Raw genomic sequence first — 25,720 nt, 5'->3', positions numbered from 1 at the left:
TTGTGCTTGATGGAAACATTGCCGCCAGAGGTGGTTCCACCATCCTATCTGCCTCCATGGATCAATGTTGATTACTGTAAAAAAAAATTATAATATTCACACATAAAAGTTATATAGCTGACAAGTCGATATGTGTCTACAACTCTCCTCAGCATTTATACATATACTTATACCTATATGATTTACGTATGCTTGTGCACTTGTGGCCAGTGGTACGTACTATAGTGACAGCCCATGCCTACAGTGATGAGAGAGGACTGCTTCTTACCCTGTCAAGAATTGTGTCACTTTACTTTATAACTGCATGGAAAGTAACTAGGAAGCTTAAAGAGATTTTGGGAAGTTGTAGTGAATAATTAAAGGGCATGTCCTTCTTGTTATATCCTCTGGGATATGCATGTATATTAAGATAGAATGTCCCCTGGCATCAGGAAACCAAAAAACAAATGAACTGGTTGCTATACACAGTGTGCATGACTCCCATTGAGTTTAATAGCATTCCGTAATATATAGCACTGGATGATGCTAGCTGTGTAACAGCCATTATATGAGCCCCCAGTTCAGAAAAGTGCCAGATTAGTGAAGGTCTCACTGCTAGGGTCTCCACCGATCTGTGGAACAGGGGTCCCAAGTCCTATGCTTTAATGGAGCAGCAGTTAAGTATACATGCTGGCGCTCGGTTATCGGTATCCCATAGCATTATAATGGAGCAGTAGCAATGTCTGACTGGGGTACCTGGGGCAACCAAAGGAGATGATCCTGGGGGCCCACCAAGGAATAACCAATGAGAAACAACCTGTCAGTGAGTGTTACTGCAGGTTCTGAGTTGGGGGCCCACTGGAGGATCCTCTGGTACTCTGGTGGGCCAGTCCGATACTGAGCAGGGGCTGACACACCACCTATTCAAAAGGACCCCATTCTAGAGATTGGTGGAGATCCTAGCAGTCATCCCTCACCCATTCTCAGTGCATAGGCAGTAACAGTATTATCAGAATGTAAGTCCTGGTGCAGGCAATGTGAGTACAATCAGAGACATTTGCATCATATATATATATATATATATATATATATATAGCTTTTATTCAACAGGCAGATGTATCTAAGCATAACATGTTATATGTCATCTTGTTTGTCTTTGATAGGTTATGCACATGTACCTTCCATTCTGTGGCATTGCCATTTCTAATGCACAACTTTTTGCTGCCTCAAGAAAAGAGTATGACAGGAGCAGGGTGAGTATCTACAGTAGGTACCTGGCTGATAATAGTATGCTGGAAAAAGAAAACATGGCAGATCTTTTCTCGCTCTAGAACAGAATGCATTTAATGTGAACCTGTCAGCCGCAGTTCATGCTCTAAACTGCTGACGCTGTTAGATAGCTGTTGGATCAAGGAGACACATGGTACCTGTCTTTTTTTCCAAAACATAAAAAATGCTTCTATTATCCAGTGCAAAGTGTCAAAGAGATGTGTCCCAAGTCCCTAAAGCATTGGATGTGAAGGGAAGCAAGGAGGTGTTACAGCCCTCAGCACTCCAGGGGCTTGGAAACACCTACTAATGGGTCCCCATATAGTAGACAAGCCCCCTCTCTTTGCTTCCATGTAGGTAGAGGTATAGTAGGTGAGGGGTGTAGTAGTAGCAGTATAGTAGATTAGGGGAGAAGTAGTCGTAAAAGAAGGGTGTAGTAGTAGATGTATAGTAGCTACGAGAAGTAGTAGTAGTAGTAGATGAGGGGTGTTCTAGTAGTAGAGATATAGTAGCTGAAGGGAGTAGTAGTGGTAGATTAGAGCTGTAATAGTAGCAGTATAGTAGATTAGGGTATTAGTTGTAGTAGATTGGGGCAGTAGCAGTATAGTAGATGAGGGTAGTAGTAGTAGTAGGAGGAGATGAGTGGTGTAGTAGTAGTAGTAGTAGTAGTAGAGATATAGTAGCTAAGGGGGGTAGTATTAGTAGTAGTAGATTAGGGTTGTAGTAGTAGCAGCTGTATAGTAGATGCGGGGAGTTGTAGTAGTAGATGAGGGGAGTAGTAGTAGTAGGAGATGAGTGGTGTAGTAGTAGTAGTAGTAGTAGTAGAGATATAGTAGCTAAGGGGGTAGTAGTAGTAGTAGCAGATTAGGGTTGTAGTAGCAGCAGCTGTATAGTAGATGCGGGGAGTAATAGTAGTAGTAGTAGATGAGGGGAGTAGTAGTAGATGTGGGGTGTAGTAGTATGGTATGGTAGTTAAAGGGAGTAGTAGTAGTAGATTAGGGCTGTAGTAGTAGCAGCAGTAAAGTAGATTAGGGGAGTAGTAGTATCGGGCACAGTACAGGTGAGATGCTGTGAGTGGTGCACTGTGTGGGGTCTTCACCCACTCTCCGGTGACTCTGGCTCTGGGGTGGCTCTCCTCCTTCTCCTTCTTCCTTTGGTTGTGGCCCCAGCATCTCCTCTGGTCGTGGCTGCTGCATCAGGATCTTGGCAATGGAGGAACACATAGTCCGTCTGGGCCCGGAGCTGCAGCTGGAAGAGCGCCCCCTGCTGGATAAAGCACTTCAGAGGATCTCCGCTTTACTCCCACCACCTGCACACAGAAGCGGAGATCCAGCAGGGGGCGCTCCTTCAGCTGCAGCTTCGGGCCCAGACGGACTCTGTGTTCCTCCATTACAAAGATGAGTATGCTGGAGGCGGTCAGTGACCTCCCTGCCCGAGCCCTGAGCTCTGCTGCTCTCCCTGCAGGACAGAGCATGCAATGATTTTTTTTTTTTTTTTTTGGAAAATTAAATTTGGATTTTCAAAAAATATCTAATCATGAGCCCCCCCCCATGGGCTAAATAATTCAGTTGATTCAATTAATTTCCCAGCTCTTTCATACTTTGCACTGGAGAATAAAATCATTTTTATGTGAACGTTAATGGCAGCTGATATATATATATATATATATATATATACACACACACACACACACACACACACACACACATATATAGATATATACACACACTATGTATACATATATATAGCTCTTGGTATAAAGAATCAAACTATATATATGTATATATATATATATATATATATATATATATATATATATTTTTTATTATTTTTTATTTTTTTATTTTTTTTTCCACCCCAAAATGACTTAACAACTTGGTTACATTAGGAGCATATACTCACATATACACCCAAATCCGTAGACATAACCCTCGGCCCTGTTATCCATTGGAATAAATTAATACTGACACCCCTGACAGTACTGTGTGCTGTCCTTTCAGCCCTTTCTGGTATGTCTCCTTCACCAGCACCCACCATCTTGCTTTACAGACCCATAGACTGCAATAGAACCTAAGCTCCTGTTGGCTCATCCATGGCCATGTTTCCTAGGAGTGCAGCCTATAAACTGCAATGACAGCCGGTGACAACAATGAGGCACTGGCATTCTGCATATGAAAAAAAACAACAATGGAATATTGTTATTTTTTATTACACTAGGAAACGTTAATTCCCGGTGACATCCACTTCCACAGGAATAGAACACAACAATGTCTAATTAATTTCCATTAGGACCTTCCTATTGTTCCGTCAGCTTCTCCGTTTTATCATGTCATGCAGGCATTGCTGGAGGTGGTGAATGACCTGTTTGAAGAACAAACAGACCTGGAGAAAGTTGTCAAGAAGATTATGCATCGGGCTCAGACGTTGCTGAAGTGTGAACGCTGCTCTGTGCTGCTTCTAGAGGACATTGAGTCACCGGTGAGTTGTCTTCCAAGCTCTATTTCATTCATATTTAATGCATGGTAGAGATTGCACAACCAGAGTACAGTGTTGCTGTTGTACGATGCACAGGACGTCTTCTCCGTTATCTTACCTATCACGTCCCTTGATGTATACTTGATGTATCCTGCTACTTCTAATCACTGAATCATTATGGGAATCTCTTTAAACAAATCCACATAGCGCTCGCTCCAGCAATTTAGGATAGTCCCAGTAGTCGGGAATCCTTTCCAGCATGAATCTCTCTTAGCGAAATAAGGTGGAGATGCCAAGTTGTAAATAATCTTGTTTATTATAAGACAGCAAACTTAGCGACGCATCTGTTAGGCTTCTTACCAACAAGTGAGCTGCTTTACAGTAAGACTGGATGCCATAGCCCTATACTATGCACGTTATTGGGATTTATATTATCAGAACAAGAAGTTCTATTTTTTATAAATAAATATACTCTATATATATATAAAATAATTTAGCTACAGTACTTGTGGACTGGCGAACAGCTGGTCTCCAATTGACTCTGTAAGGACATTTCTGTACGCCCTTGCAGAGCCTACAGCTACATGGAGATAGGACAGGAGCTGGACTCCCTGTAGAGAAGGTAGAGATGGTTTATTATTACCATTCCTGACTTCCCAGCCACTGTATACATAGTCTCCAATGTGTATTGTGTTAAACAGCCAAGCAGGCAGGCATAACACTCCTGTCCCAGGCATCATGTGATCACCAGGAACATGCAGGAGCTGCAGAGTATTCATAACGGGGGCTAATATGTCAGCCCTAGTGACTGGTGAAGTCAACAATTTTATATATATATATATATATATATATATATATATATATATATATATATATGTGTGTGTGTGTGTGTGTAAAATAAATAAAAATAATTATAGACAAAGCAAACAATAGCCGAAGTCACAGCCCCATAAAGTATGTGGAGATGCAGAGAGAGAAGGCATATTTTGTATTCCTTACTGTTCAATGTATGGAACCGAGTCTTTGACAGGTGTCCCTGTAGGAAGTAGAAAACACCATTGAATCCAAATTAAATTTAATAGCCAATTTGAGTGAATCCTTTTTTCTCTATTTTACATGAGCTCAGAAGAGCTCCAACCCCAACAAAACTGTAGAGAAAAAAATTAGTTGGCACAGATCTCAACCTCTATTACTTATCAGATTTTTTAGAAACTAAATGTAGACATATAAGCTGATCAAAGGCAGAGCAGATTGTCCTTGGAGAATCCTACCATCTTCAGCAGATTTAGTTATTTATCTGATGTATGGGATTGTCCTAGAGGCTTGCCCACCTACCTTTATTGGATGTATAAGAATATTTAGCTAAATATGCTTTTTATTCGAGTTGAGAATTTTACAATACTTGACTTCAGTAACAAACCCCATTGAAATCAATGGGAGACTCGAGCATTTAACCAGGTGCCTCCTGCTCAGCAGAGTGGAGGGTGCCTGGTTCACCTTCAAGGGATGTGTAAATGAAATGTACAGAAATTACACTGAAAAAAATGCAATAAATTATTGAAAGACACATTAGAACTCCAGCAGTATGCCATCAATTGACAACATACCGCCAGAGTTCTAATGTTTCTTGCACTAACGTATTGCATGTTTTTGTTCTAATTTTTGCATATTTCATTTACACATCCCTACAAGGGCCTAATTATACATAAATTAGAATGAAAAAATGCAAAATGTTACTGCAAAACACATTAAAACTCCGGCAGTATGCAGTCAATTGAAGGTATACCTCCGAAATCCTAATGGATCTTGCAATAACTCAAGCACCATGAGGTGCTCGTCGAGCATAGCCCTCAATCGAGCACCCAGAAGTTTGATCTAGCACTATTAAGGAGGGTAAGCCACAATATAGTGCCCATATAGGTTCCCAAAAAGAAAATCTGAGATAAAAAAAAAATGACTGGCTCCATCAGATGCAATATTTACAGAGGACCCTGCTTCCAGGTCAATAGCTCTGTGTAAACAGCATCCAGTATAGGCTGTTCAGTACAGCAGTCCTGTAGACTCTCCTAGGGAGCAGCACAACCTCCATGAAGCTACCATACAGGATCTGTGCACACAGTTCTTCCATGTGAGCCCTAATTATAAGGAACTAGGAGATAGTTACATGAAATATTCATATTTCTATATTGAATTTTAGTGCATTAACATGTTAGACGCTAATGACAGATCTGATTGCAGCGCCACATGATTTACCATGACCCTTGACTTACATCATATGATGCCACCCTAATATAGGTACTTTGGGATTTTTTTTGTTTGTTTTGCTTTTGATGTTATTCAAACAGCTAAGTTGTACAGGCGAGCAATAGAAGGGCAATATTGCTGAACAATTGAATTAAGTTGATGACATTTCCTCATAAATATTTTATTTAACAAGAAATTTCTTGTCATTGTAATATTCATGGATATTGGTCCATTACATACTGGCATTTATTAATAAGTAATCAGAGGAGTTTTGATTCTAGGAGTAAGTTCAGTGTAAAGTTGCTTAGAAGCCTTTCACTGTCATTAGTTGTTATTTTTGGAGAAATGTATTTATTTTAATGAACTATAGCAAAAATGAATCCATGTATTCCGAATTCTACACTGAAAATTTTTGTAGCATTGGGCTAAACATATCTGTTTTTTAACAGCAGCAAACCGCACTCCCTTTTGTGGATGGGGTGCCCGTGTTAAGGGATTCCTCAATACCGTAGCATACAAATTCAAAAAACACGGCACTTCCCAAACTATTATGCTAGTAAAATATTTTTAATAAAGTGAATCTTAGTGTTACAATCCAAGTAGATCAAGACACATAGAAATCAAGCAAGTAAATATGGCTACTGGCGACGTTTTGGTCGTACGTCCGACCTTCCTCATGCCAGTGTAGTAGCACTGCAGCCAGGATAGAGCAGATCCACCAGATCTCTCTATATGCTCTATCTTGGCTGCAGTGTTGCTACACTGGCATGAGGAAGGTCGGACGTACGACCGAAACGTCGCCAGAAGCCATATTTACTTGCTTGATTTCTATGTATCTTGATTCACTTTATTAAAAATATTTCACCAGCATAATATTTTGGGAAGTGGCGTGTTTTTTTGACTTTATACGCTTAACATTTCTGTTGATTTTACGGTTCTTACTACGATTATTAAGCCCCTGAGAATCCCCTCCATGGTACACAGCTATTTCTCATTCTCTTCATTTCAGGGGATAGAACCAGAGGGGGCTGCTTAGCAGTAGTACTCACACAGGATTTAATTTCTCTCACTTCTCTGGCCAATCACAGCACATACACCTCTCTGCTATGCCATGACATAGTGCTTGTGAAAGTGCATTAAACTAGCTTTGTGTTGGGTTTGATTTACACAACTATAGATAGCATGCGAAGAAGAGGTTACCGATACACTGGCTATACAAGGTGCTTTGTGATCAGATTTGAAGGACACAGCAGCATCAGCAGCACATACTCATCTCTGAAATGCCATGACATAGTGCCCTGTGTGCCTCATAGAGCTAATATCAGACTCCCCTCCTCTAGGTTGAACTGCCCTGCTCTTTAGTGAGTCTGTCCATAAGATGGCTGACATGGAGGAGCATGTGACCATGCCCACCTTCCAGTGTTAACCACTTAGCCTGCATGGAGGACTCAGAGGGCGGGGCATGTTTACATGCTCCTCCATGTCAGCCATCTTATGAACAGAATCACCACAGAGCCGGACAGCACAGCCTGGAAGAGAGGAGTCTGATTTTAACTCTATGAGGTAGACAGGGAGCTACTGTCAGTAAGGGCAGCGAGTACAGTTACTAATACTGTACACTGAGCAATTTCACTATAAAGTGGCCAACCCCTTTAAGTTATTGGTTAATCACTTGCATAATTATTATTCATTATCTCTGTTGTAAACAATGCCCGAAATCTGCTCTGATGGTAAAGTCGCCATGTGTTAACCCCTTAACGACCACGGACGTATATTTATGCCCTGTGGTCAGTAAGAGAGTTCAGAGCAGGGCCGCGCGGCGCCCCCGCTCTGAACCGCCGCAGTCCCGGGAGCCGCATGTAGCCCAGGACCGCGGCTATTAGCGGGCACGGTCCGATCGCCGTGCCCGCTAATCAGGTAATCAGATGCAGCTGTCAAAGTTGCGACAGCTACACCAGATTACCTTCCGGAGCCGTTCCCTGGTGTCTAGTGGGGTGGATAGCTCCTCCGGGACAAGTGATCCACACATCCTACACCGTTTGGGGTCTGCGGGGGGGCTTCTAGTATAAGTGAAAAAAAAAGTGTTATCAATAAAAAGCCCCCTCCCCTAATAAAAGTCTGAATCACCCCCCTTTTCCTATGTTATAAATAAAAATAAATAAATAAACATGTTTGGTATTGCCACGTGCGTAATCATCCCAACTATTAATTTATCACATTCCTGATCTCGCATGGTAAACGGCGTCAGCGCAAAAAATCCCAAAGTGCAAAAATGTGCATTTTCAGTCACGTCAAATCCAGAAAAATTATAATAAAAAGCGATCAAAAAGTCATATATGCGCAGTTAAGGTACCGATAGAAAGAACACATCATGGTGCAAAAAATTACATCTCACACAGCCCCATAGATCAAAGGATAAAAGCGCTATAAGCCTGGGAATAGAGCGATTTTAAGGAACATATTTTTGTTAACAAGGGTTTGAATTTTTTACAAGCCATCAGATAATATAAAAGTTATACATGTTATATATCGTTGTAATCGTAACGACTTGAGGAACATATATAACAAGTCAGTTTTATCCCAGGGCGAATAGTGTAAAAACAAATACCCCCCAAATAAACAAAATGCGTTTGTTTGTTTTTTTCAATTTCACCACACATTTATTTTTTTTCTGCTTTTGCAGTGTACTTTATGAAGAAATTCAGCCTGTCATTGCAAAGTACAATTAGTGACGCAAAAAATATGGGCTCATGTGGGTTTCTAGGTGAAAAAATGCAAGTGCTATGCTTTGCTATGATCAAATGGGAAGCTACCTATTAAGAATATTACAGAGTCTGTGATATCACGTTGTAGCTGAATTTTCTTTTTATGTATTTTTACTACATCATTTTTGTACTTTGTTAGCTTAGAATGTTAACATGTTTTGTAACTTTGGATCACTTGTTAGAATAATCAGTATATTTTCTGAAGCCTGGTGGCTAGCTGCTCAGAAAATACACCGACTAGTCTCATCATAGTTTTAATGGTGTAGCCTGTGTATATTTAAAAGGGTATCCAGCGTGGGGGCACTTTTTGGGGGGGACCGGGGAGGAGGTGGCTGAAATAAAAGACGTCCACTCACCTTCCCGTTTCCAGCGGCGGGTCACTCATCACGGCGCTCTGGTCCCCGGTTCCCGGCCACTTTCCGGTGTCTGACGCCGCCCGAGGCGCTACGTCTCAGGGCCGCTCAGCCACTCAGTAAAGGTGGCGGGATCCGAGCAGACTTCAAACGGGACCGGAGTGCCGTGATGCGGGACCCGCCGCTGGAACCGGGAAGGTGAGTGAACGTCTCTTATTTCAGCCACCTCCTCCCCGGTCTCCCCCAAAAAGTGCCCCCACGCTGGATGCACTCAGAACATTCATGTTTTATCAATGCAGTACCTGATGCAGTCTACTGCAAAATGAGAACACAGCCTAAAGGGGGCAGGCTCTTCAACAATACAGCAGGGAGGTTGACGTTAGACTTTATAGAAATGGTTTGCTACAATTGTGGAAACAATAGCTATATACCAATACTAACCATGATTTTCTTTTACCACAGGTGGTGAAATTTACCAAATCATTTGAGCTGCTTTCTCCTAAATGTAGTGCAGATGCAGAGAACAGGTAAGTTTAATAAATGTATTATACAAATTTTTATTCTGATAACTGAAAGCATTGAATACAGTGTATTGGGCATTCCAAGGACATGGAGTGCCCTGAACTAGAACGCCTTTCCACTATCCCTCCTTTCCTTGTCCCTGCTTGATTCATGGATAGAATTCAGCTTCCAGCACTGAGCCCTGTCTGAATCCTGTTCATGGGTCCTGCGCTGTTATCACAGTGCATGAGCAGTAACTTTAACTGCTTTAGGCTATGTTCACACTATGTAAGTTTCTGGCCGTAGCGCGTTCCGTGAATAAGCGGCCGGAGATTTATGTAGTTTGCGTACAATGGAAAGTATATGATCTACGGCTGCACAGTTCACACTATGTAAGAACTTACGCCCGGATCATATGCAGCGCCGTAAAAAATGAACCAGACCATTGTTTCGGGACGGAAATGCTGTAACTTACGCCCGTAGCGTAACATGCGGTCCCGTACAGAGTGGTGATTTCTTCTTTTTTACACTTTGATTTGCCGATCCAAAAGGTTCTGTGGGGTGTCCGGGGCTAGCCGAAGATATCCAAGTAAAATACAGCTGTCAGATCGCTACGTACGCTTCCCGACAGCCGGCCGCAACTTGCGTAAATCCTGGCCGAAGTGTTACACGTATATGTCCGGCCATGAAAAATATGCGGCTTGACATATACGTAGTGTGAACATAGCCTTAAGCAGCGGCTTCACTCATTGTGACTCCCAATATAAAAGCAGGGCTGAAAGCTGAGCTCTGTCTGGTAACCACATAGGGAGATGGAGTCATTGCTGGCCTTAAATCTGGAGCAGACTCATTAGAATGGTAAAAAATTTTGGGCATGCTCTGTGACCTCTTCGGCATTGTGAGTTTTTGTGTGCATCACTGTTATGTGTACCATTAGATAACGGTTTCACCTTCTACTGTGATCCTGTATGAAATAATAAGGAGGACACTAACGAAAAGTGATCTCTAAAGAACAGAAAATTACAGCTTAGTATTAGGCCTATGGCCAAAATAAAACGGCAAGTTTTAGGATTATTTTATAATAAAGATTACTTTATTCAATTTTTTTTATATAGATCCTTGGATCAGATTACATAGGATGAAACTATCCTTATGTACAGTTGCGCCTATGTGCATTGGCGTATTTCATAGGTAGATCTGATCTCTGAAACATAAACATTGAGTTTTTCTATGGGGTCCTGTCCCTCATTCCTATGAAGAGTAGAACCCATTTACGAGGCTAAACTAAGAAGCATCTATGGTGGCTTACAGCAATCTACACATCTTTCATGTATTCCATTACCATTCTCTCACCTTCAGTGTAAATACATGGTAAGCACTCCTCTTTTTCCGAAGAGCTTTTCTACTTTGTTTTTCGTGATGCTACACAAAATGTGAGCGCTCATTGATTTCCATTACAAAACTGTAAAGAGCTTATAAAATATTTATATGCTTCTGTTCCGTCAGACTGCTAAGTACTCACAGAATGCGTTATACCCAGTATTCTAAAAGAAATAGGTACATGTGAGACATAAAAAAAATCCCTGTTCTTTCAGTTGCATAAATATTGGTTTGGAATAAATTAACTTCTTAAGGACACAGCCTATAATGACATTCGGGATGCAGATTTTTTTTGATTTTTTTTTTTAGATTTTTCTTTTTAGCACATAACTTACAGCAATTGGGTGAAGTATTTGTGTTTCATTTAAGGTATAAAATACATAAAAGACATTATTTGTTATGGGCACCTTGTTTCCTACAGGCAAAATGTAAACCATTTTCCTTAGATATTCTATACAGTTAAGCTTCTAGAGAACCCTCCATCTGGCTATCTTTTAGAGAGAAAAAAAGTCTGTCAGAGAGCGGTGAGTGCTCTCTGATCTCCCCTGTACAAAGTGTGGAGAGTTGGGAGAGCATACACAGAGGGCAGCCCAAACTGGCTGTAGATAGAGAGGAAAGCAAATAAAGGCAGTTTGCAGAAAAGAATTACACATAGGTAGTGTACACATCCACAGAGCAAGCAGAGCACCCAGAGCAAAATTTAGGCCTTATTTACATCTTCCGTAATCGAGTCTGTAATTACGAATTTACAATTATGTACATAAGTTAGTGCCCATTGATTTATATTGGGCTATTCACAAGATCAGTATGCAATCTGATTTGCACCCCCCCCCCCCCCCCCCCCCAAAAGGACATGTCCTAGTATGGACCCAGATTTTTCTATGCATTTGCCAAACAAAGTCTATTGGATCCTCTATTATTTGTAGATGGTAACATTTTTGCGTCTGCAAAAAAATGTGGATTTGCATTTCGTCACAGGTTAAAAGGTTGGGTCTCAAAGCAACCACAACCGGGATCTAGGAAGTATAATTAGCACATGTGCTTTTCAGCAGATCTGCAAAAAAATATTGATTGCGAATGCACTACGGATGCACTATACCGATTTTTTTTAACAGATTGGGGGCGAGAAAAACGGACATACTATACTTAACACTGGAAGTGTAAATGAGGCCTTAGACTCCAGACCTTACACCCAATATGTAATTCATGGAGGAGAATCAACAAACCAATGAGAGATGTATATGAACAGGTGCAAGTCAAATGACATCCGTCATTTAGAATTTTGGGCACCTGTCATTACAATGACGGCTACTGGCATATTATTCTAGTTCAGGCCCTTTTGGGTGTGGTTCTTTTTTGAAGGTCCATTGAATTTAGTAGTAAAGACGATGAAAGGACAGTGAAAAATATGTGTGAACAACTAAAAAAAAGTCTGTTGCTTGCAAAATAACATCTGCGTATAATGGTCAGGAACATTATTTGATGTCCCCACATTTTTTTTTTTTTTTGAACGGCCACGAATGTACATCTGTAGTGCTGTCTGTAGTTGAAGTTCCACAGCTGTGGACAGCTTTACTGAGGTGTAAATGGGACATTAATAACAATTTTGGGTTTTGTTCACACACACACCATTTTTGCTTGGCATTTTCGTCAGTAATTTGCAACCAAAACCAGGAGTGGATTGAAAAGACAGAAAAGCTATGTTCACACAATGTTGAAATTGAGTGGATGGCAATTAACGTTCATTATTTCAAAACAACGGCCTTTGTTTTTTTAAAAAAATTGGTAGTTATTGCCATTAAATGACAGCCAGACACTCAATTTCAACAGTGTGTGAACATTTCTGTTTTCTGTGTTTCCAATCCACTCCTGGTTTTGGTTGCAAAATACTGAGCAAAAATACTTTGTGTGAACATAGCCTAATAGTTTTTATGGATGTGGAAATTCCGATTACGTATACTTTATTTCCTTTATATTCTGTGAGGAATACTGTCGAGTGGCCCACTACTAGCACCGGAGGGATCTATAACAAATTTACTTTTACTAAAACTTTTTCATATTTGGATCACTACCAATAAGGAGAGACAGAACAATCTATATACTAACACACCAGAATTGTGGGGGTGTAACCAACCAGCGTCACCCTACTCCAACAGCAAGTCTGGGAAAACTTGTTAAAATTCACTCTGTGTAATAAAACTGAAACGTTCTTACCCCCATCTAAAGAAGTCGAAGAATCAAAGGTGCTGGTGCCTTAAAGGGAATGAATCATGTAGATTTATTTTTATACTTTTCTAATCTGTTTCTATTTTCTGAATGTAACTTTTTATATTTTATTTGTAGTACATTATATCTGGCATTAGTTGTTTTAACAGCATTTAGCGGCGTGTTTTAAGCCTCCTGGACATAAACGCAATTAACATCTCCAGACCCTATTCATTGTATGGGACAGATTTGTAAGCATGCTCTATGGACTCATTCCACAGCTACTGCGTACCTCTGTTATCTATATACTGGTGTCACCTGTGGCCAGAGGTGTAGCTAGGGTTTCCTGCACCCGGGGCAAAGATTCAATTTTGCCCCCCCCCCCCTGTGTGCACAGTAAGCACAGGGGGCCCATGTCGTCCTTTCACTGCTGGTTTTTATGAAGTTTAGATGAGTGATTCGCTCATCTCTCCTGGCAGCACTAGTGTGGTTTTCACAATATGGGATACATAATGTCATATTTACTGAGTACCTGGAATGTTTCTATGAAGAATGATTATCAGGCAGCTCTAGGCTCAATTAGCATTTTTTAAAGTACTTCAATTTTTCCCATTTAAAATTTGGTCCCTAAGTACCTTAACGGAGGCGCCGTTATCTCCGCTCCCTGCTGTCTGTACCTGAGGAGTTGCCGTTGTCTCCGCTCCCTGCTGTCTGTACCTGAGGAGTTGCCGTTGTCTCCGCTCCCTGCTGTCTGTACCTGAGGAGATGCCGTTGTCTCCGCTCCCTGCTGTCTGTACCTGAGGAGGCGCGTTGTCTCTGCTCCCTGCTGTCTGTACCTGAGGAGGCGCCGTTGTCTCCGCTCCTTGCTGTCTGTACCTGTGAATTAGGAGGCAAAGCTTCCTGATCTATCTCCAGTGTAACGCCCAGTGTAATGTGATTCTGTGGTGCCGTCTCCTAATGCACACATACGCTCAGCAGTAGAGTCGATCAAACCTCGGGAAATTCTAGGTTCGATTGAACTCGAACACCAGACGAGACCCCTAAATAGACACTGGACCCCAACTCTCTAATGTGTCTCCCCCAATCCCAGACTGGTGTCACCCTGTACCCCCCTGCCCCCCTCCTCACTCCACATTGGGCAACCTTCACCCCCCTCCACACACTGTGCACCCCTGATTGTCCTCCCCTTCCCACACTCCTGTATCTTCTTTCTTCCTCCTCCATAGTGCAGTGTACATACAGGACCTGCGGTGACATCATAGTCACATGTCAAGGTCCTTCACCATCTCTTTGCTGTACTGTCTCCTGGCTGCTGTTTAGCCCTGATGTGCACAAAATTGCGGTAAAAATGCCGCGATTTTGCGCAAATTATAGCTAAACAGCAGCCAGGAGATGGTACAGTATGGGAAATACCTCTTTTGATGAAGTAAAAATCGCCCCCTGCCTCCTCACACTGACAGAGGGCAGGACGCTTCCAGGCTGCCTCATCCACTGTACTACTCTCTCTCTGCTCCCTGTGATGGAGCCCCCCCCTGGTCTCTGCGCCCGGGGCAGCTGCCCCCTCTGTCCCCCCCAGCTATGGCCCTGCCTGTGGTTGTACTTCTGTCTGTTACGATAAGGAGGGCAATGCTGAAAATGATCTGTATAGAACAGAAAGTCTCAGCCTATTTTTAAGCCTTGTGGCCAAAATGTAATCATTACAGATGAGCGCAACTTAGGCATGCTGGTGGCTGAAGAAATTGGATGCAGCGCTAGGTCAGCCTGGAAAACACAGATATAACCATAAACTGTATCCATGTTTTCCAGGTCTTCTGACACAGTCATCTCTGCTGCTACCTCTGTCCGTGAAAGGTACTGTCTAAGGGCATGTCCACACTATGGAATCCTGGAGGATCACAGCGGATTCCGCAGGCTTGCCCCCGCTCGCATCTGCGCTGGTCCTATAGGCTTTATTCTATGATTTGGCAGATTCCGCCGTCCACCCGAAAAATAAGCGGGCTCATTCTTCGGGCGGATGGCGGTATCTGCCAAACCATAGAATGAAGACTATGGGACCAACAAAGATGCGAGCAGGGACAAGCTGCGGAATCCGCGGCGGGTAAAACCCTAAAGCAGAAAAGGTTTTCTATGGGGATTTTCTACTGCTCAGGATGGTTCCTTTCACGAACAGAGATGGAAGCAGCAGAGAGCACTGTGTCAGACTGGAAAGAATAATACAGTTAATGCAGGACATACAGCAGCTAATAAGTACTGGAAGACTTAAGATTTTTAAATAAAAGTGGATAACAAATCTATATGACTTTCAGACAACAGTTGATTTGAAAGAAAAAGAAAGTCTTGTTGGAGTACCTTTTTTAAACTGGAGGAAGTGCTTTTGGAACATCCTGATACTTTCATTACCTAAAGGGGTTATCCAGTGCTTCAAAAACATGGCCACTTTTGCCCCACTCTTGTCTCCAGATTGGGTGGGGTTTTAAACTCAGTTCCATTGAAGTAAATGGAGCTTAATTGCAAACCACACCTGAACTGGAGACAAGAGAGGGGGGAAAGTGGCCATGTTTTTGTAGCACTGGATAATCCCTTTAATTCCACATAAGAGAATAATTAATTTAATCTTTTATTTTTGGGTGCATTCATACAAATGTACCATTAGATATAGCAATGAATCTACTTGTCTAGACTTCATATCCTATAACACAATATTAAAATCACTCAAAAACCTTTTCAACTCTATTCACTTATGTCCCCCCCTCTTATGTCCCCCCCTGAGAAACTTGTTGTAACCCCCCAAGTCTTCTCCCAACCTTCTATAAACAACTCATATCTGTGAAAAATCCCGATTGTAAAGCTCTCTCCTGCACTCATTCCTGAAAAGGTATCTCCAGGCAACTTTTTCACAAAAAGATTTAGCCTCTATAATTGAAGCCCCAAAACTGGTTTCCTGTTGCATCAAACTCCAGGAAAGTGGTTCTAAAACACTCACTAGATGGTATATCACACTGGCAAAGCGCGTTCTCTCCCCGCTCTGTGTAAGAAAAGAAGAGTCGGGCTCCATAGGGTTACATTATGAGCCAAACTCTTTTTATTAACACAAAGCAAGGAACTGACCGAAAAATAAATGGGGAAAAAATACAATATAGAATGATAAAACTAAGCCTTCTCTCAAATATTCCGGGTCACTTATAAATCTTGTGCACAGAGAAACTGCAGAATAAGATATAAGTAAAAATGTTCCATTGTGGTCTTTATACATTTGGCACAGCATCCTGGGCTTTCTGTGTGCCAGGCCTGAACAGCAATAGAAGAAGCTTCAGTATAAAAGCAGGATTGTGCTGTTCCACACTGAGGCAGCCTGTATAAAACATATACCACTTGTCCTTTAAAGGGAATGTGACATCAGAAAATGGCCTATTGTTTACATCAAGTTTTTAAGTTAAAGGACAAGTGCCATGAAAAACTTTTCCCCAGTAATTGAAGCACATTACAAAGTTATATAACTCTGTAATATGCTTCAATCACCTATCTGCCTCCCTTCCCTGGCTTTTCCCCCCTCCACCCCCCACCAGGAAGTGTCCTAACTCACACAGACCTAATGACTGTCATCACCGTCACCAGGCAGCTCCTTCTTGTGAGGATGAGTCATCAGCAGGAGGGCTGCTCTAGGTCCTGTTCCACCAGCCTCCCCCTCCTTGTCAGGTTACTCAGCTTGCTCATGACTCATTCACTCACTGAGTCCACAGCAGCAGCAGAGAGGGTATGAGGGAAGGGGGGGGGGCTGCCTATGTGCCAGAGTCAGTCGGAGGGAAGATAAGCATGACATGTGACAAGTGATGGCTTGCAGTTGTTCAGCCAATGGGAGCTGAGCAAGCTGAGTCACATGACAAGGCAGGGGAGGGGGGAGGCTAGTGTAACAGGAGAAGGAGCTGAGAGAAGAGCTTGGTGACAGTGACAGTCATTAGGTCTGTGTGAGTTAGGACACTTCCTGGTGGGGGGTGGAGGGGGAAAAAGACAGGGAAGGGAGGCAGATAGATGATTGAAGCACATTACAGAGTTATATAACTTTGTAATGTACTTCAATTACTGGGAAAAAGTTTTTCATGGCACTTGTCCTTTAAACATGTTTTTGAAGAATTTTTGCTGCTGTTTTTCTAATTTTCTATTTTAATATCTATATTTTAAAATAATTTTAGGAAATACTAAGCAGGAAGTACTTTAGGAGGCTTCAGGAAACCAGCAGTATTTCCTGGCAGTAAAAACTGAAAGAAAAAAAACAACATACTCACCTGCTACTTGGCTGCAGCGCTGCTCTCCTCCAGCTTCTTCTCTTCCTTCCTTTCTCTGTGAACACACAACATCACTTGGGCATCGCATTGCTAGGGGGAGATCAGCCCCTTGTGGCCACAGGCATAATGTTGCCTTTTGCCACAAAAGTGATCAACAGGATGGGGAGCCAATGACTCCTTGCCCTCTCAATCACAGCAGCATATTTAACTGTATACATTCCTAATTGGGAGAGCATATGGTTAAGGGGCCAAACGCAGCACCCAGTGGTACTTGCCGGGGTGCTAATGTCGGCCTGGGGTGGGAAGCAAAGCAACGCTGTCTGGAATTTCAGATGTTCTAATAGACTTTTATGGCATCATCAGTTCTAAAATTTTCTCACCTATTTTCTGGAACGGACACCTTTCAGAAAAAAAAACCTGAAGGGTGTCTGTGCCCAATAGAAGTCTATGGGTCAGAAAATTTAAACAGATTTCTTTATTTGGATTTACCGGACAGGTGCATGGAGCTTGAGCCTCAAACTAAGGCGAGTCTTCCGGTTTCTGTTTTTTTTTTCCAGCCAAAATAGATCTGGTTAAACAATGACTAATGAAAATCTTAGTCCTTCCCTATGGCAGTGATGCATCTGCCTTTTTCTGGGGCCCTCTGGGGATGTGTATAATTAGCTAGATGGGGTATGTCATTCTGGAGAAAAGAGTTGGCAGTTCTTGTAGGTGTAATGGCAGGCATATAAGTTGTCATGTAGTCTACCAAAAAAAAGTTCTAAGTAGGAAATGACAAAATAGATTGTTGGGCAAATCAAGAAATCAAATGCAGAGATTTATAGTTACTGGTAAATTATTTATTCGGTCTGTAATTGTTAGAATGGTGGATGTAAATTTGAAGACGCTTTACAAATATTCAGGCAAAGGGAAAATCTGGAATTGTTTGTAAATTTCAGATCTCCATTTCTTTCTCTTATCTCTATCGCTATTATAATCGGCACACAGACCTGGTGGGAATGTCAGGTATTGTTATATAGATCCTTCCCTGTCCTGTCCTGTCCTAATAATGCCAGCTGTCTTCTATCTCCGCTCCTGCCCCATTGTGGGAAATAATGACCAGAGTAACACAGGCAGGAAAACGGCAAATAAAGAGCGCTGACAGCTTTAGTCTTCAAACCTCACATACTCTAATTCCGGCACATGGCATGTTTTGTTACATGGAAAAGCCGAGGTGACTGAATCAAGTTCTGTACATGGTTTATCTTGCCATGTTCTAACAGTAACCTTTGCATTCTATAGATTTATTTGTCATTTAGACCTTTCCATTTCTCACCTTAAATCCCTTGATACCTAGATGAGTTTTTATTCCTCGAGACTGGACTAGGTTTTAAAAAAAAGTAAATATTATAGAAATAGCCCCTTTGGGAATTGTTAGTAAACCAGTCCCGAAAACAATCAAACACAATGTTATCATGGCTTTAAAGGGAACGTGTCACCTAAATTTCCTTTTAATGATTAGAGTCAGATACAAAAAAAATTATCATTTATTCTAATTTGTTTCTATTTTCTCCATGTAATTTTTTTAAATTTCACAGTGATCATTTTTATAGGGGCTGCCATATTGTAAATGCTGTTCTTAAGTGCTTTACAGCAAGACTCATGGACATAGATGGCAATAGACAGGGCCTGTCCCCTTGAGATAAATGTAAAACATCATTGAGCACGCTCTGTGACCTTTCATTCTACTGGGAGCTGCTATTGTCTTATAGATCTACTTGTGTCACAAGTCGCTGTAATACCATACAGATAATTTTAGAGCAGCTCCTCTTATCACCACAGACACAACAGGAAGTCTCAGTTTAGTTTTTACCCCAGTGGTGAAAATGAAAACTGCAATTTTACCAAAAATCCTTGTTACCAAAAAATGTTTAACATAAAAACACCATTTTCTGATGACACAATCCCTTAAAAGAGTTCTTGTAATTAAAAATAGCTTTTGACATATTACCAGGCCTGTCAAAAGTTATTGATCGCAGTGGGTCTCACTGCTCAGATCTGCTGTGATCTGGAGATATAGCTGAGGAGGGAGCGCAGCAGCCATGCCAAACACTCCTGATGACATGTCAAAAGTTATTTTTAATGACAGTTACACTTGGTGGCACAATAGTCCTAACTTTTTTCCCTAACAACATTTGCCCATACTTTTTTAAAGTAATATTTGTGCTTTAGTAAATTTATTAGTAGTAAAATGTGCAAAAAAAAAAGAAAGAAAAAAAGGTCTTTTTATATCTGTGAGTTAATAATACAATAATAAAAATCTAAAATAAAACTTTATTATAGTGCATATTTTATGGCAATCTCTATTTTGTTAGCATTATTAGGGGTAAATTGTTTCAAACTATTTTTTCCTGCCATGTTGATATTTAGCATGTACTATATAATCTTTAGTTTTCCGGTGGCTATAGTTTGGTATGACACAGGCTTTATAGTGTATGTTTTTCTTGTTTTATCACTTTATTTATAAGAAAGATAGACGGATAAGTGTATAGTCACCGCAGCACTCCAGTATGTTGTGAGTTCAAGGTTACTTGGGGCGAGTATAGGACAAACAGTCCAGCGATCAGCTGACAAACAAATCCTTGTTCATAGGATGATTGCATTGTTTTGAATGGTTATTCTGATTGATGGAAGTTATGGTCCGTTTACACGAAGTGATAATTCGCCCTCGATCATTTAACGATTTTGAAGCAACAATTTGGTTTTTAGGACGATAAGCGTTTAGACAAATAAATCATTAGAAAAATCGTTATTGCGATAGTTTTTAAGATTGCTTAAGTCCATCTCACACATAGGGTGAATCTTTGAAAAACTGAAAATCATAGCGATTTACGAATTTTTAGTGAACGACCAACAATGATTTGAGAACATGTTGAAAGATCACAATGAGCAATTTCTCGCTCTGCTCAAATGTGATTGTTATTTCGAAAATTAGAACGATAATCGTTGCGTGTTAACGCACCATAACGGGCCACACTTATGGTCTAACAATTGTGTATCTTGCCCAGCCCCCATGATAGTTGAGCTATCCAATCAGGGTTTTGCAGGCCCTTGAGCGATAAAGCCTCAGCAAGCCCCTCATTGATTTACTATGCACCCCTCCATCCACTATGCACCCCTCCTCCATCCACTATGCACCCATCATCCACACACTGTGCTCAATCACTTGAGACACCATTAACATACACAAACACATTACTGACACACACACTTAATGACATACTCATTACTGTCTGACTGACTTACTGACATTACTGACACAGACACTTACTGACACACACATTACTGATTGACACAAAAACTCACACACACCCATATATACTGACTGACACACATTACTGACTTACATACACAGACACTGACACACACACACACACAGTCAGTATCCTTCTCCACTCCAAGGTGGGTAAAACAGGTGCAGGTCCGAGGGGTAATAGTAATATAAAATATTATAAAATTTATTAAAAGAATTATGCCAGCGACACAATGCGTTTCAACACCGATCCAGTCTCTTTATCAAGACACACACACGTACATAAAGCACTTACAGCTCAGTCTTCTCCCTCTTCCTCTCTGCTCAACCGATCTCCACACTGTAGTATTGAGGACCTGCGGGTCATGTGATCAGGTCCTTCATCCCTCTCTTTCTCTCTGCAGGACTCCGACTGGTCCTGCTCCTTCTCTGTCTTCTGATGTTCAGCACTCACCCTGCACTACAGTGAGCGGGCTGAATATCAGAATATCGGGCCCCTCTCCCTCTCTGGGCCCCTGGAGGCGCTAGGGCCCAGCACTTGCCCTGGTAAGCCCTGTGCGTACCCCGGCCCTGTATGCAATAGGCTCCTAAATGAGCACCAATCTACGAGGTCAGTGCTCTTATAAGGCACGGCAACCCATTATAAAAGGCCTCTAATAGTACGTATAATTTAATAACCCATTCATATATTAATTGGACACAATGTATTACATCTTTATGTCCAAAAATGTTTCACATCCCCTGAAGTGCGGTCTGCTCCTGGGCTTTGTAACACCGCTCCACAGCCTGGGCATTTCTCACAATACTACAAGACAGTTCGCTAGAGCTTAGTCATGTTCAATTTAGCACTTTAGTAAAATGTCAAGACATTGTTACAAGTATTTAGGTTCAGCAAATGTGTAGCTGGTTACGATTATTAGGAATCCTGCTGAATACTGGAACTGGCAAAGAAATGACTAACAATCTCAATATCCCACATCGCTTATAGTGCATATTAGGTGCTGTCCATGGTACTTGATACAGTATGTGGAATTGCATCCTCCCAAAAACGTTAATTTTCATATATATACTGTATATATATATATATATATATATATATATATATATATATATATATAGTAATATTTTATACTATAAGTTACAGTTGTGAACTGGAGGCAATAAATGCTGCAATAAGCAAAAAATTGCAGTACCCGGACTCAGATCACCATAGGATTTGATGGTCACCAGTGATCCCTTTAAGGGTCCTTTTATACAGTCAACTCGCCTACCAATACAATCAGCAATAAACTATAAACAGGTTGATCAATGCTCTTTAAAAGTAGCCTATAGATGGGCAATTTTTTGGGAAGTGAGTAATTCAGCAATCCTTTGGGTAGCTGTATACAATGGGGGAATAGGCTGCTGACAAGTGATTTCTAGCACCATATAATCCCAGTGATCAGCTGATGAATGAGGGTTTGCTTGCTAGTAGACTGATCACTGAGCTTTGTGAGAAAGTTTGTTGGACCAATATTTTGCCTGTGTAATAAGGAAGATAGACATGCAAAGCAGCTCTCTGACGCCACCTCTTGAAGGTAGCTTTCCCTTTAAGTCAGTGTTTGACTCTAATATGAAGCCTTAGGCTATGTTCACACAATGTATGTTCTGTGGTAATCACGGCCATTGCTACAACGGCCGTAATTTCTGCGGTACTTATGTTGTGCTGCAGGCTGAGGGAATCGAGGCCTGATGGGAATTGTAGTTTTTCAACAGCTGGAGGGCCGAAGGTTCCCCATCCCTGTTGTAAGGTATCTTTGAAGAGTCAATCACTGACATGAAAGGAAACCCTCCACCAAAAGGCGTCATCCAAGAGAATATGCGAAGCACCTCTATGACGCCGCGGTTTAGAGGTAGTCAGTGTTTGACACTGATAAGAAGACTAAAGAACCTGACTCAATATTTAAGCCAAGCCAAGGACTGTGGCTCCATTGTGTGGCCTAATTTTAAGAAAACATTGAGACTCGATTCTAAAAGAAACATAGATTTGAATCATTTATACATACATTGGATTTCTTGTACATATTACAATTATTACAGTCAGTATTTCTTATATATTTATTTTATAGCTTTTTTTATTACTTTGTATTGCAGCTGATTTACTGTTTATGATTTTTTTTTTTTTATTCTCCCTCAGTTTTAAGGACAGCTTGGAGAAATCGTCCTATTCTGATTGGTTAATAAATAACAGCATCGCTGAATTAGTTGCTTCCACGGGTCTTCCAGTTAACATAAGCGATGCCTATCAAGACCCCCGATTTGATGCAGAGGTAAGTGGTCTTTTGTACTGAATACAGTTCTTTTATGGAGACAAGAACTGAGGAACTTTTGGGTTGAGTGACAAGTTTATAGATTCAGCTATTAGGATTTATTTACATCAGTCTGGGAATCTGGAAGCATCCTGAATGGGAAAGCCAGATGCAACAAGCCGGATGCATTGCACCAAGCTTTCCTTCTTGCTCTCCATAGGCTGTAATGGAGCATAGTGCCAGACCTACAGGCCCTGATCAACTCCCCAGATCAAAAGCTGCTCCATGCAACACTTTTTTTTAAAATAAATAATAATTAACTTGTCAGATGGAAGCTGTGCCAGATTACTGCACATATGTAAACCTATCCTGAGGCTGCGTGCACACTACGGAATAGCCGCGTATAACCCGCGGCGTATTCCGTCGCTCGTCCCCGCACGCGGCGGCGCGCATATCCGCCCGTGCCATAGACACTATTCTATGCACGGGCGGATTCCACGTTCCGTCGAAAGAAGTGACATGTCAATTCTTTCGACGGAACGCGGAATCTGCCCGTACACAGAATAGTGTCTATGGCACGGGCGGATATGCGCGCCGCCGCGTGCGGGGACGAGCGACGGAATACGCAGCGGGTTATACGCGGCAATTCCATAGTGTGCACGCAGCCTTAGAACTAAATCTTAAAGGGGTTATCCAGCGCTGCAAAAACATGGCAACTTTCTTCCAGAGACAGCACCGCTCTTGTCTCCAGTTCAGGTGTGGTGTGCAATTAAGCTCCATTCACTTCAATAGAACTAAATTGCAAAACCTGCACCCACACTGTAGCCAAGAGTAATGCTGTTCTCTGGAATAAAGTGGTCATGTTTTTGTAGCGCTGGATAACCCCCTTTAACAGGTATTACCCAAGCTTCTAAATTCTAAAGCTTCTATTTTAAATTATAAATAGTAAGTTATCTGAAGAATATTAAATCAAAGGGGTTATCTAGGATTCTTCCAAAATTAGCCCCACCCCTGTTCTCAGGTTGTGATTTTAGAACTAAATGCAACTGCGCTGCTACACCACACATAGACTAGGACAAGAGGACAAGAGTCCTTTTTTCTAATTCTAGAAAAACCCTAAATTTCTTAAATTTAGCTGAATATGCATCCAGAGAGTTTGAAACACACGGGCATGGTAAATACTAGAGATTAGCAAAGCAAACCCAGCGCAATTAGTTAAAAAAAATAGCAAAAAGCCACACGCTCAAGTAATCACTGACTGAGGGACAGCACAACGGTCAGTGATTGGCTGAGCAGGCTGTCACTCTCCAGACATGACTGACGGTCCGCTCAGCCAATCACTGGCTGTGCTGTCTGTTCTCAGTCAGTCAGAGATTGGCTAATTTGGGCTGTCACTCTCTGCTCAGTCAATCACTGACTTAGGGTATGTTCACTCTGAGTAAATGTGGTGGAATTCTGTGGCGGAACTCTGTGGCGGAATCCCGCCTGCCTCAGTGTGCTATAGCCTATCTATGAGAGGGCTCCCGCTCTCCGCGCAAAGAATTGACATGTCACTCAGCCTCATCGATCTACCATTAAAGGGCCAACCTACATTAGACAATGTCTGCTTGTTAGAAGGGCCCCTTAACTATAATAAAAATAATAAGGCTTATCCTTTTGGAATTGCAAAGATCAGTTGTGGAACTCAGGACAAGACAGGTCCTCCAGAGTAAGAGACACTCTTTATACCCACTCTCCACTCTGATCAATAGATGATAAATGCCCCCCCTCCCCTTATTGGATATAGAGGTGCTGTATATGAATATATTTGTTTTGTGTTGGGCTATAAATGAATTCAGAGCTAGAATAACCAATGACAAGACGATTAGACCCATCATTGATTAAGTAAATTGTGCAAAATTCTACAGCAGTAATATTAGGTAAACTGAGAAAATGAACGTCATTGGTAATCACAGTTTGCCCAACCGTAATGTCAGGAAGGCAAACAGCATATGACATTTTCTAGAGCTATGGATGCTACCCTTCAAGATATGCTAAGTTAGCCCTTCAATTGTGAAGGAGTTAATTCAGCTGTCTTATCTCAGTATCACATACTGCTTAAGCCTGATCCAATATGTCGCTCCGCATAACTTTCACAAGAAATAGAATAATGTGCGATTCATATGTTTTAAAGGGCAATAATTATTTTCAGGATCTATGTCAGAAAAATGTTCGTTTTTCCTCCTGAATTGCGTGGGCCTGTCTTCAGCAGGAAATCAAATGAACCTAACAACATTGATTCAATGGGAAATCCAGACCCGCTATCATAAGCGTTCATAATCCCATTCATCATTTCCCACTAATTCCTCTAGATTATGTATTCATCTTATGTGCGTCTAGTGGAGGTGGATTAATACAATAAAACAAGGGAAAAGCTGCATATATTATATAATAAATTAGATATAAACTTTTTTCTTTATGTGGAATATCCATGTCAAAAAGAGTCCGGCACATTCTCCTGGCCAGTACTAGAAAGAAAATGGAAACACGGCATTGTAGCTCCTTGTCAGTCTCATCATATCACCAGCCAAATCCGTGGTGTCACTGATCTGATGAGACGCCATGGCTGACGCTTGCTGGAGACATGTCCAGCAGCAGCGGTTGAACTGTCGACTTGTCTGACTTTGAAAACTTATTTTGTATATAG

At 41.5% G+C, this 25,720-nt stretch overlaps 1 protein-coding gene across 3 annotated transcripts in view; it reads left to right on the top strand.

Moving 5' to 3' along the window:
- PDE11A (phosphodiesterase 11A) overlaps nt 1–25,720 on the top strand; it is a 398,617-nt gene that overhangs the window by 215,155 nt on the left and 157,742 nt on the right. For all 3 annotated transcript variants that reach the window (XM_069985174.1, XM_069985175.1, XM_069985176.1), the window contains 4 exons: nt 1,143–1,232; nt 3,586–3,726; nt 9,548–9,612; nt 22,923–23,055. In XM_069985174.1, the coding sequence (XP_069841275.1) occupies nt 1,143–1,232; nt 3,586–3,726; nt 9,548–9,612; nt 22,923–23,055 (429 nt within the window). The remainder of the gene's footprint in view (nt 1–1,142; nt 1,233–3,585; nt 3,727–9,547; nt 9,613–22,922; nt 23,056–25,720) is intronic.

This window comes from Dendropsophus ebraccatus, chromosome 9 (genome assembly GCF_027789765.1).
Source record: "Dendropsophus ebraccatus isolate aDenEbr1 chromosome 9, aDenEbr1.pat, whole genome shotgun sequence".
Taxonomy (NCBI): domain Eukaryota; kingdom Metazoa; phylum Chordata; class Amphibia; order Anura; family Hylidae; genus Dendropsophus; species Dendropsophus ebraccatus.
The sequence above is the reverse complement of the archived record's forward strand: the minus strand, read 5'-3'. Positions and strand labels throughout refer to the sequence as shown.